Genomic DNA, 13,299 nt, shown 5'->3' with positions numbered 1-13,299 from the left:
TTTACCCTCCCTACAATCTGTGGGCAGAGGCACATTTACTTAATACGTGCTCATTTTACAGATGTGGAAACTGAGCCTCAGCTGAGAAACTTGGCCGGGATCACACAGGTGAGCTAGGATGTGGCCCCAGACCATGGGTCCCCAGAGCCTAGGCTATTGGTTGATGTTCAGCTTCTAAGAGCAAAGAATGGAATATACAGGGAGACACTCTGAAGCTTCATGAAGCTTGGCCGGTTCTGTCACATACTGCCCGTGGTTATCTAAGTATCTGTTGTTGTTTTTTTTAAGTCAGAGGGCTGGGGTATGGACGGGTCCGGTGGACAGTGATGAGGTGCGTTCCCAGCATTACCAACTAGAGCCCCCAGAGGGAGGGTGAATGCTATTTGGTAGTTCAAGCCAGACTGGCTTCAGGGGGGTCACCAGGAATGCAGGACCGGCCTAGGTCCTGGATAAAGGGAAAACCTTATACAACTGCTGTTGCACCTTGACGTCAGCCGTGTGATTTATCTCACGTGTTTGAGACTCAGCCTGGGCAGTGGAAGAGCCCAGGACCTCACTGAAAGGTCCAGGTTCACGTCCCAGCTTTGCTGCTCAGTCGCTGTGTGACATCAGGCAAGTTACCTGTCCTCTGGAAGACCCAGTTTCCTTGACCGTGAGGTGGGGCCATTGCTCAGGCTGCTGGGCTGGGAGGCTGGCTGACATTGGTAATCGCTCTCTACCTGTTAACTGGATAAACAAAAGAACTTTGCACTCTGCCAACTGCTCTAGGTGTGGCTGTTATTTAAGAAGCCACTGTAGGGTGTCCTGATCCTGTGTCTGACAGACGTGGGTTTGAATTTTGGCTCTGTCACCTGACACTGTGTCTGTGGACATGCCTGTCACATCTGTCTAAATCTCAGTTTCCTCATCTGTAAAATGGGAAGAATAAATACCTCCACTGTACAGGGTTATGATGGAGATCAGTGGAGGTTAAATACGCACACACATGGCAGGGGCTTAGTGCAGGATCCAATTTATAGTGACCACCCTGTAGGTGACAGCTCGATCTGTGCTCACCTAGTGTTTCCAGTCCAGTAGGACTTGGCCTCTGTCCCTTGGCTAAGATCTGGGAAGGCTTTGGTGGGGTGGCTGGGGCCGATGGTTCCCTATATGCCCCAACCTGGGATTTCAACATGATAAAACAAACAGACTCTGACCAGGGTAGCCAGACTTTCCAGGGAGGGGTATTGGTGGGGGCTGGTCCAGGAGCAACCATCCAGCCTGACGGAAGGCAAAAGCTGGCTTGGAAGTTTCAGGGAAACCAGCCCAAGGCCCTCATTTTGGAGGAAACTGAGGCCCAGGAAGATGCAGAGGGTGTGCTCAAGAGCACAGAGATGGAGACGGAGAACTGACTCTAGAAGCTGCCTAAAACCTTGTTAGGAAAGCAGGAAGCAGAAGCAAGCAGCCAGAAATGACAAGGTTCTTACCTGTGCCTTCTCTTCTTGGAGAATGACCTGATTAAAGGAATTAAAAGGAAGAGAGACAGGGAGGGAGGGAAGGGAGAGAGGAGGGAGGAAGGAAGAAAATAAATACAGGTGAGTGTGAGGTTTGTTTTCCTGGGACAAACGTATCAATGCATTTATGGTCATGCTACACGGGGGTCAGGACACCCGGCGAATCCTCCTGTCACAGATTTCACAATGGACACCACATGGGAGATACTGGTTTGCATTTTGAATTTCAGTCAAACCCACCGGAGCTTCAGTCCTCACCCCAAAATTGTCAGCGAGCCTGTCTCAGTTGGGGGTGGATGAAGGGGATACACAAGAGTCCTCTGCCTCCTCCCCTACCCCCGGGTGGGGTGAGCCTAGCGGTGGACTCTTCATCCTCCTCCTCATCATCACGGGACAACCAGCTCCCACGTGTGGAACTTAACTGCGCCAGGCTCCATGCTAAGCGTCTCCCACACGCTCAGTCTTCACCCAAACCCTGGGAAGTTCTAGTAACAACCATTTTGCAGACGCTGAAGCTCAGAGAAGTTAGTTAAGTTGCCCAAGGTCACACAGCTCCACCCACGTTAAGTCCTAGGGATTCTTCAGAGCTCCGCTCAGATATCACCTCCTTGTAGCATTTTCTGATCCCCTCAGGCTGGTTGGGTGCCCCAAGCTTGGGTGAGCTTCTGAGCTTAGTCTTATACTGCCCTCTGCACATTATAATGACTCATCTTCCCCACTAGAAGGTGAGCCACTTGAGGCCCAGGGCTGGGTTTTGGTCACTGTTCTGTTCCCGAAGCCCAGAATCTTATTCATGGCATATACTGGGTATTCAATAAATAGATGTGAAAAATGGGATTTTTTTTTTTTTTTTTTTTTGTTATCTTAGCCCTGAAGCCATGTTCATGGAGGGGAGAGAAAGAAAAATCCCTATGCATCCCCCACCCCTAGCTCCTATCTCCAAAAAAGTCCACTATCATTAACCCAACATCTCAAGAGCTTGGAGAAGCAGGGCCAGAAGTAGGGTGGTGCTTAGCAGGTGGTTTGGAAAATACCAGCAATAGCATCTTCCCCTCTTAATCTCCACCTCCTGGGCTAAGCGTGGCTGGCAGAAAAAGCTGTTCCTAACTTTCTGGCACAGTCTCTTTCTCAATGAGGAGAAACCCTTGAGTGAGAAGCCATTTGACTTCTAAGATCCTGATATGGAAAGGTCCCCCAAAATAGGACAGATTGGTCAGCAGAGGAAGGCGGCATTGCCGCCACAGGGGACCCCACGTCGGGAAAGGTTTCTAACACCAAATTAACAACGCTTTGCTAATCAGCTTTCCCACATGTTGTGCTAAGCGTGGACTCAACAGTCGAAATGTCTGGGCAGGCAGTGGACATAGCTGGTGACACCAGACTGAGTTGAGACCATTCTGGCAACAAGGGCTGAGATGTGGCCACACCCCTGGCTTGGAAAAAGCCACTTTGGGGGCAACTTTGAACCAACGGTGGGATGCAGGGGGGAAACCCACATGCACTCTTCTCCTTTGTTCCACTGTGATTGTTTAATTGCACAAGTAATCCACCACTGATGTAGGCAGATTGGAAGAGAGGGGTAAGCAAAAAAGGATGTATACCACTCTTTCCGTACCGTCCACAGCCAAACATAGCAAAGAACTTACACTGGGAATTTCAAACTCCCTGCCCCCCAGGGCCAAGCGGGCTTCGTAAATGTGTGTGAGGGGGCGCTAAGTGGGGCCTGTAGCACACGAAAGCACCTATGCTCTGTCTAAATGCACAGCAATCCCTCAACCCTACCTGGTGGCCTCCTGTGGGAAAAGTGGCCCAGTGAAGGCAGAGCTGCTGATTTAACGGAGGAACTGGAAAACTTGATTTTTTTGTTTTATTATGCAATCTCCCAATTATAAAATGCTGAGTTGGCCCATGAGCCACAGATTTGAGTCCTCTGGTGTACATCCTTACAGTTCTTTAATTCTCCGCCCCCCCCCACATACATGTGTGTGTGTACGTGTGTGAGTAGCGGGCACCTTTTGGAATGTGTGTCCAGCTCACAATGCCCCTTAACAACGTCCACAAGGGTGGACAATCCCAGAAGCCATGTTTTACATGTCCCATCCTCTAGGACAAGTGGGACCCACCAGAGAGGCCCTTCCTTGGGAATCTGGAATAAGGAACAAGCCAGAGGGCTCCTGTGTCTTCTTGTGGCTGGGTCTGCCACACGAAGACATGGGAACAGGGTGCAGCCGTGTCTCCCCCTGTGGAACAGGGACTGTGTATCCTGCTTGGGTGCTACCAGCTCTCCACCCCCTGGTCCCAGCCCCTCACTGAGGTCTGACTGGTTCCTGAGACACTCCTGCCTCCTTATCATCACACATCCCTACGGGCCGGAGTTGGCTTTAGTGGGCCTCGGGTCCTTGCAACCAAGCTCTAAGTTAGACAAGAAAAAGGAAATAACAACACACAGGTGAGTATTGTACATAAGTGAAATGATAAGTTTCCCAGTGAACTTTGGGAGCCACCCACTCCCACCCCAACCCCCACCCCACCCAGAGGAGGAGGAGGGTGTTTGCCAAGGAGGAAGAAGGACAATACCTGTGTCGCTTATGTTTCTTGGAACCTTTCTTCTTCTTTTTCTTGACAGGCGATGGACTGTATGATGGGGACCTGCCGGGGGAGGAGACACCTTCAGAGGGATGTTCTTAAGGGCCAGCATGGGCTTTCAGAGACCCTTCTCCCGTCCCCACACAGGGTCTCAGCTCTTTCGGTAACACACACAAGGATAATACTGATACTGACATTAACAGTACTTGCATTTACCTATTTGATATAATCAAGTCTGCATTTGTTTTCAATGTCACCATGTGCTTTATAGGCATTACCTCATCTAATCTTTCCACACGCTCCTTAGGTAGGGACACTTGCTACCTTCCTTTTTCATACAAGGAAAGTGAGGTTCAGAGAGGTAAAGTGACTCATCCAAAGACACACAGCTAAGACGTGCATGAGCCGAGCTTCAAACTGAAGCCTCACTGAGAGCAGGGGCCTTGCTCTCAATCCCTTTTTTGTCTGCTGTTCTCCCCTCAGCTCTGCCCTTCTTCTCAGATACTTGAGGTCTCTCTTGTGCCTCACCCTGTCTCCCCGGTAGGGCTGAGCCCTTGGAGGAGACCTCATCAGGCTGTGGTCGGCACAGGTGGTGCTCTCAGGGGTTACCTAAGAAACAGAGCCACCCCAGGAACCTGACTATGACTCAAGACTGAAGTTCAAGTGACCTGCGTTCCAAGCTTGACTGTACCCCCTACCCATGAAGTCACCTTGGACATGTCACTGCTCATCTCTGCATCTTTCATTTCACCACTGACAAAATATCAAGGCTGAAACAGATTAGGAGTTTCAAAGTCAATACCAACAGGGGCCTCTCAGCAGGAGGGGTGTAAGACAATAGAGAGTGGTGAGGACTGTGGTGAACCAGAGAGCATCTGCTTCTCAGATCGGCTGGAGGTCTTATGTGGGAATGCAGCCCTGGGCTTCTGGAACGCCTGCCTTTTCAACACAAGTCACCAGAAAAACACATCTTCGTGTGAAATCTGGTTTTTAAATGATGGCCACCAATTAGACAAAAGAGGAGCACTTGGGTGGTTCAGTTGGTTAAGTGCCCTGACTCTTGATTTTGGCTTGGGTCATGATCTCATGGCTCCTGGGATCGAGCCCTGTATTGGGCTCTGTGCTGACAGCGTGGAGCCTGCTTGGGATTCCCTCTCTCCCTCTCTTTTCCTCTGCCCCTCCCCTGCTTTCTCTCTTTCTCTAAATAAATAAATAAACTTAAAAAAAAAAAAAAAAAGACAAAATAAGCCCTTGTAGGTCAAACAGAACATGTCTTTGGGGGGAAATGCAGGGTTGAGAACAACTTCTCTTAGGGGACCACAGCACCTGTCCCCCAAACACATGCCCAGGGGACATTTATTGGATGAACAATTGAATTAATGAAGCCTGATTTCCTTCTTTGAAGTGTTCTGCCCACCCCTAAAATCAGGAACCTCAAAGCCACTTGCCCCAATTCCTCCTCACCCTACGATGTAGGGTCTTCATTCACACTCCCCTCTGGGTCTTCTTTGGGCCTTAGAACAAGGCTAAAAGGGCATAGCAAGAACCCGCAAAATCTGGAGTTGGGGCCCGAGTCATCCAGACACTGCTCTCTGCTGCCCCCTGCAGGCCTCTTCAAACACTGCCTCTGAGGTTTGGCGAGATTTTCAACCTGACCCCCTCTGGGTCTGGAACACTGGACATAATTGTCGTCTTGAAGAAAATCTGGAAGTACTTTTAAATTAAAAAAAATTAGAAGAGATTTTACAAAGAAAAAAATCCATGGGGTACAAAAGACTAATTTCTGGCCAAAAATATAAACTTCATTTTCCTTGGCATTCATCTGCTAGGTGGGAGTAGTAGAATCAACTGAGGAGCCTGGGATCCCTGTAAATCTGTCACCCTCTGTCCCCTGCCCTTTTTTTTCTCATCTCTGAAATGGGTACAATAATGTTTGGTAAATTGTGGTCAAAGGGAAAAGACAACATGGAGATCACAGTGCTTAGAGCATAGCCCTCCACACAGAGTAAGTTCTCAAAAAAAAAAAAAAATCATATTCATGGTCATGATTCTGATGATTCACTGGCCATTTGTTGTGTGCCAGACACTATGACAGCTCCTTCCACAGCCATTTTTCTCCATCTGATTCTCACAAACGCCAGGTGTAATCAATATTTTATACAAGTGGAAACAGGCACAGAGAGGTGAAGGGTCTTGCCTAAGTCACACAGCTAGATAAGAGAGATTCAAACCCAAGAGGAGTCACCGTTTGACTCTGAAACCCATTTTACCCCTACTTCATCCTTTCTCCCATCTTGAAGATTTCATCTCCCCTTGGGACGCTCACCTCCTTCTCTTCTTCCGGGTGGATTTCTTCTTTTTCTTCTTCCCCCTGGAGGAAGTTGGTGGCGTCAGGTCTTTGTCACAGGAGGCACTGTGGGGAGCACAGAGTCAGGTATTAGAGAACCCAGGACGCCCCAAGCCCCAACCAGGGCTGCTGCTGCCGAGGAAGAAGGACCCAGTTCCTTGGAGGATGAAGGACCCATGGCGAATACCTAATTAACACCTCATGGTTGATTTGGTCATACTGCAGATTAAGCACTTCAAATAAGGAGTTAATGCCGACCTAATGAGACAGACGTACTGTTACCCAAACACCAATTGATTATTTAAAACAGAGTTATAGAGGTTAACTGCTCCTTAATAGATTTATTATTGAACTTGCAAATGGCTCACCTTGGTAAATAAATCACTTTTTAAATAATTAATCAGCAGTTCAGCACCCCCCCCTCCTTCCCCAGTACTTCATGTCCATCGTTCTTGCCGGAAATTTAATAGGAGGAGGAAGTTATGTTAAGTAGCAGCTGATTATTAAAAGTATATTTGCCGAGGTCTAATGTAATGAGATACATATCTTATATCGCTTCACAGAACCTCAAAAACCTCTGCTCTTCAGGAATAATTATTTCCCATTCAATTAAATTCAAATGCTCTGGCTGCAGCTGAATGAAGTCAACTTATCTCCTTTTATAATTGGGGCAGGCTCCAGGGATTTTTTTTAAAACACTATCCTGTGGCAAAAGGAGATGGGTTTGGGAAGAAAAACTGCTTGGGGACTGAAACATGCCCACTCAGTTGAACGATACCGGGAAAACGTAGTATCAATAAGAATACTATTGTCGTTATTAGTGTTAAGACCACTGTCATTGATCCCCTTATTATGTGCCAACCGTTTTACATACACAAAAACACTTTGAGGGCGGTATGACTTTTAGGGTCTCACTTTACAGACACAGACCATAAAGCACAAAATCATGAACTGGCTTGCCCATGGCTGCATCTGAGGTGGGATTGCAGTCAAGTCCTGTGTAATTCCCACCCAGAGAGCTTTCCCACAAAACCAACTGCCTTCTCAGACTTGTTTATGTGGACATTTCTTTTGGAAGTCACCCAGCTCTTTAAAGGCCATCATCAAATGCTGCCATATTGAATTCCATTCTAAGAATCTGGATCATTATGGGTAGTAGAAAAAATGACCAAGCGACTAGACTATCTGTTAAGGTCTCTGCATTGCCAATAAATAAAAATTGTATAGTTATATCTAGAACGTTTTCAAGAGAGTCACTTTAAGCAGGCTTAAATCAAATATCACAGGATTAAGTACCTCACTACTTAACTACACTTATGTGTTATAAAGCACAAAGCATAGTACACATGTCCAGGAAGCAGACGGGCTGCTTGTGTAACTGTGGTAGACCACTTCCAAATTTTTCTGGCAACAAGTGCTTGACACAGAGTAAGAGCCTAATAAATATTTGTTGGGTGACCTAATGAGGGGTGAATGGATGCAATAATTTAGCCACTTGTTAAATTGTCTTGTTTCACATAAACACTTCGCAGTGTAACCATTGCCAGGAATTTGAAAGAAAAAAAAAAACCCTAAACATTTAAGGAAGAAATGCTTAAAAAGGAAAAAAATCCTTAAAGCTGTGTCTTATAAAATAGAGAAAGATCTCAATGTTTCAGACAATTATTCTCACTTCTTTTTCTGGAACCCCAGGGTCCCAGGGAAGCAGGCTTGGGAACCACTTACCCTCCTATGTGAGCGATGGGGTCAAACGGAGAAAGGCCTTGACTTTGGATTTGAGGTCTGTGAGGGGAAAATCAACCCCTTCTGCAAATCCTTTTTCCTCCTCCTGTACCTGTGTGCCTAGGTGTGCCCTCACAGCAGGGCTGGAGGGGCCAGACTAGTGGTTAAGTAAGTACACCGCAGCCACACAAGCAGCCACGAAATGTGCAGCAGTTAAGTGTTTAGTGATTACACACGGAGTGGCTCCGTTCACAGTGGTCAAACATGCAGACTCTGCAACCATAAAGAACGCTGGCTACAGACGCTGACACACTCCCGCTCCATTACCTCCTAGCTCGGCTACCTCTCTGGGTATCACGTGCATCATCTGTGAGATGGGAATAAAACATGATACCCATGTCCCACGTTTGTCACAAGCAATGAGGCCCTCACTCATGCAATGCGCCCTGGTCTTCAGCAAGTTCATGTAAAAATGTACTTTCTATTATTGTATTTTTTTTTTTTTTTAGCATGTCAGAGAGCGGGTCTCAGATAAGAGAAGGGAGTGACACGCTCCACAGTCAAAGGGACTCTCCGCAGCCAAAGTGACAACATGGTATCCCTGTTGAGATTTTCATGCCTGGAGCCTGCTCTTCGGGCCCCATGGCACCCCCACCGGCATTTCCAGCACCCCCCCCACATTCTAGGCTCACGGTCAAGATCTGTACATGCGTATCTGATTTAATCCTCACTCTGATTAGGAGATATATATCTCAATATTCCCATTTTATAGTTGTGAAAACTGAGGCCTGGGAAGGAAAACTTAGTGCCCAAAGTTGCTCAGTTAGTACACGTCTATCTCTATGACACAGTCTCTTCCTTGGATTGTCTGAGAGGCAGTGTTTTCGAAGTATAGAAACGCTCTTTCTCTCCCCTCTCTTCATCTCCCTCAGCCTCTTATGGAAACAGCTTTTTTCCTGTTTCCTGGAGAGAATTCTCCAGATCTGATGTTGACCTTCACTTCTCCAAGCTGATAGGACTTCACTCTTTCTCCCCCATTGAAATCAGAGCCTAAATAAACCCTGTGGCCGAGACGGTAGGCTGGGTAGAGAAGTGGACTTCACCTGTGAGTGATATTCTGGCTTCCCAAACCGCTTCTTCAGAATTCAGATTCTTAACTAGACAGCCCTGCTCATGGGCCTTGGGAGTCTATGAATCCTCTGAAATGGTACGTGGAATTTGGGGAGTTTTCTTGGAGCATATCCACACTTTCCCTGGTGGCAGCACTCACAGCTTCCATGTAATTCTCAGATGGGTGCCTAATATAGTTTAGAGTCTGTACCTTAGGAAACCAACAACTCCAGGACATAAAGAGAGAATCTGGACCAGATTAGGGGTCCTCAGGCTAATCTTGATCCTGCCACCTACTGTCCTCAGTTTCCACACCTGTAAAATGGCTTTGACACCCTCTGATGCATCAGGAAGAGGTAGGGATTATATCTAGGGCACACCATTGGCAAGGACACTAGGTTCATTTTCCACGTGTCACTGAGGGGGTAGGTACAAGCCCAGGGTAGTGAGAGAGTGGTGAGTTAGTTTCAACCAGCTGATAAAACCAGATAATAAGGACCATGTTGTCAACAAATTGATTCTCCGGAGGCCAAAGACAGACTAGGCTTTATATGTGCAGGGTGCAAAACTTGAAAATAGAAGCCAGGGGATAGATTAGCTTTTTCATTAGCATCAAAGTATAACGTGGTAGGTGTTAGTCTAGGATTTAAGATCAGAGAGACCATATTTCAAAACTTCACTTTGCCACTTACTGGCTGCCATATTTTTGGCAAGTTACATTACCTCTCCGAACCTCAGTAAAACGGTGTGTCCTCAGATGTCAGCACAGTGCCTGTCACCAATGGGTGCTCAAGAAATCCTGGTTGAATAACTGAATTTAAGGAATAAATGCAAAGATCTGGATCTCAGGAGACAGATCTGGGCTGAAGTCATGACTTGGGAATAAGTAGCTTATAGAGTCATTAAAATGGACAGGAACTAGCTCGATCATCTAAGGCAAAGGCAACAAACTTTGACCCCCAGGCTGTATCTAGCCTGTCTTTACAAATAAAGTTTTATTGAAATGCATCTATACACCTTATTCACGTAGAGTCTGTGGCTGTTTCTGGGCTACAAGGGCAGGATTGAGTAGCTGTGGCCGAGTCCATCTGGTCCTCAAAATATTTGCTATCTGGTCCTCTACAGGAAAAAAAAAAAAAGTGTGCTGACTTTTGATTGGGTTTAAGGGTCTGAAAGAGGAATTTGCAAACAGAAGGAGAGGAAGAGTGGCCAGAAAGACAAACTTCACTTCTGCATTCTCAACTTGAACCTCCTCACTGGACCCCAGAGAGGGTTGGGTCAGCATGTCACCTGCGTGCTCTGGCAGGACTGAGCTCCCGGCAGGCCTTGTCTCTCTCCCAGCTGTTGGTGCCCAAGGCCTCGGTGGCCAGATGCTGGCTCAGCTTTTCCGAGGGTCCATCCTGAGCTGGAACCACAGGGCTGCTCTGGGGTTCTGTCCTACAGGGGAAACAAATAAAGAGGCTGAAATTGTTAGGATATGACAAGGTCTTCGCGTTCATCAGACATTCAGAGACATCCTAATATGGCCCAACTTTCCTTGCAGTTAGGTTGGCACCGTGAGAGATTATCTTTGGCCACTGGTCTCTCGGTGGAAGTGACGTGTGTCATTTCCGGTTTGAGCCAGCAAGGTCTGTGTGCCTTCTCCAGCTCTCTCTCCCTCTTTTGCAGTGACCTTGGAGGTCACAAACCCCGAAAGGTGAAGCTACTTGACGGAGGAGAGATGCCTGAGCCACATCGGACTTTGCATGATAGAAATAAGCCTTGGTTGGGTTGAGCCACTGGGATTTAGGGGTTTATTTGTTACTGTGGCATTGCTTATCCTATCCTATCCTGACTAAACCACAGGGAGAGGCTGGAAACCAGTGTTCCACATCCTTGCTCAAAACATTCAGTGGAGGCCAAAGCATGAGAGAATCAGTTCCAATGCCCCTTTGCCATTTCTGTCCCATTTTCCTGCCTTATCTCTGGATGGAAGAGGTGTACACAGTTGGATTCAAACACTGTTTCCACCACTTAGTAGATAGAAGACTCCATCTCTCTGTTTTGCAGTTTCCTCAGTGATCAGATAGGGAGTAACACTAGTCCTTATATTGCTGGATGGTTATGAAAATGAGATAACATAAAGCAAACAAAACGGCCTTAAAAAGTGTCTGTTCCATTCCCCTTTGCTCCACTTTGGTGTCCTTGGCAGGGATGAGGCCACCTACCTGGGATGCAATTCCCATGAAGGCCTGAAGCTCATCCCTCTGCCTCTGAGAAGAGCCCCAGACAACTCTAGGAAAACTACCTGAGTCCCACTTCCTTCTTTGGGACCCAGAAAGGAGAAGGAAGTCACCTAGGTACTCAGTCTTTGAAGACACTGCCACTCGTATCTCCTGGCCCCCAACCTCAGGAGTTTGGGAGGAACAGGTGGATTTGGCATCATCCAGCGAGTGCCCCTCCCTCCTCACCCTGTCTGCAGAGTCTGGGTCAAGCACTGACCACAGGCAATAGCATTTCTCCTGCACCAAGCACCTGCAGCCAGTGCGTCAAGACTGGTTTTATGACTCAGGATGAATGCATCTGATAAGCCCCCTGCTCCTTAGGGCTGCCCAGAGAGCAGGCCAAACCCAGTCAATACTGAAGGAAGGGCAGCAAAACACATCTGTCTCTGTCAGCCGCTTATCAGTGCATCTTTAGAAGCAGAGCTGAGAGATGCGGCAAGCCCAGAAGGGATGGAGATTCTTGTCGGGGCCGTCCAGCCCTCCTCACTGCCCACGCCAGGCTTCCAGAACTCCGGTGTTCCCTACACCTGTCTGCTCTGCGTCTCCTACTCTGAGGGCTCCATTCCCATGCCTCCAGTCTCTTCATATGGAACAGTATCCTGATTCTGCTCAAACAACTCAGAGCTTACAATTTCTGCCCAGTGCCCAGCAACACTTGCCTCCTCTCATACTTGACCGGGCCTAGGCTAACCTGCGTCCAGGCCAGTTCTAAGTGTGGGGCTGCAGTGAACAAGAGAGAGGTGTCCCCTGTGATAACAGAGTTTACATTCCAGACCGGGGGAGGGGGTGGGGAGTAGGTCTAAGCGCATACACAAGTAATAACGTGGCTTATTGGATGGCAACAAATCATGGAGAGAATGAAACAGTATTCTGTAATGGGCGGGGGTGACTGTTCTTTTGTACAGAGTATCAGGGAAGAAGGCCACTCTGGAAGTAACCGGGGGATGGGGGCTTAAAGGAATAGGAACTCACCTTGCAGTGAGTGGTGGTTTTAAAATGTGTTCACAGAGTCTTTGACAGCCCTGCCATGAAAAGATGCAACCTAATTTCCTTCCCCTTGAATACTGGCAGGGCTTAGCGATTCGCTTTTAATGACTCGAAGGCAGTGCAAGTGATAACACGTGACTTCCGAGACCAGGTCACAAAGGCGGCTTCTGCCTCGCTCCCTTTGGACTGATCACTCTGAGGGAAGCCGTCACCACGGGGTGAGAACCCTCAGGCAGCGCTATGGGGAAGCCCGCCTGCAGAACAGCCGAGGCTTCCGGCCACCAGCCACGTGCACACGCCAACTTGGAAGTGGACCCTCCAGCCCCAGTCGTGACTCATCAGATGACACTGCAGCCCGGGCTGACATCTGCCCACAGTCTCATGCGAGATGCCCAGCCAGAGTGGCCCAGCCAAATTCCTGACGGGGAGACATCAGAACTGTTTGTTGTTGTTTTAAGCTATAAGATTTGGGGGGGGGGGGGGTTGGGTAATCCGTTGCCTGGCGATGTACAGATTCTACACAAGTTATCCATGGGAAGTGGAAAATGTGCTCCAGGCGGAAGGAATGGCAGGTTCAAAGACCCTTGGCATATATTCACAAGAGAGAGCAAGCAGGGCTAGGGTGTGGTAAGAGGGGAGACCAGAGTTCGCGTCTTGTGGGTCATGGGACTCTGCGGCTGAGATGACACGGCTTTTGAACAGAGGACTGACTCACATGGTCTGCCTCACATTTTAGAAGGATCGGCCCAGTGGCTGAAGACACTAGACGCAAGGGAGGAACAACAGGGAG

At 48.0% G+C, this 13,299-nt stretch overlaps 1 protein-coding gene across 4 annotated transcripts in view; it reads right to left on the bottom strand.

Moving 5' to 3' along the window:
* SRRM4 (serine/arginine repetitive matrix 4) overlaps positions 1-13,299 on the bottom strand; it is a 474,160-nt gene that overhangs the window by 31,414 nt on the left and 429,447 nt on the right. For 3 of the 4 annotated variants that reach the window (XM_045042073.1, XM_045042072.1, XM_023241473.2), the window contains 4 exons: positions 10,549-10,695; positions 6,406-6,492; positions 4,071-4,142; positions 1,467-1,493 (listed from right to left, as the gene is read on the bottom strand). In XM_045042073.1, coding sequence (XP_044898008.1) covers positions 1,467-1,493; positions 4,071-4,142; positions 6,406-6,492; positions 10,549-10,695 — 333 coding nt within the window. The remainder of the gene's footprint in view (positions 1-1,466; positions 1,494-4,070; positions 4,143-6,405; positions 6,493-10,548; positions 10,696-13,299) is intronic. The other variant, XM_023241474.2, reaches the window with a different exon arrangement.

The sequence above is a fragment of the Felis catus genome, chromosome D3, assembly GCF_018350175.1.
Source record: "Felis catus isolate Fca126 chromosome D3, F.catus_Fca126_mat1.0, whole genome shotgun sequence".
Lineage (NCBI taxonomy): Eukaryota > Metazoa > Chordata > Mammalia > Carnivora > Felidae > Felis > Felis catus.
This window is presented reverse-complemented; position numbering and strand designations above follow the sequence as displayed.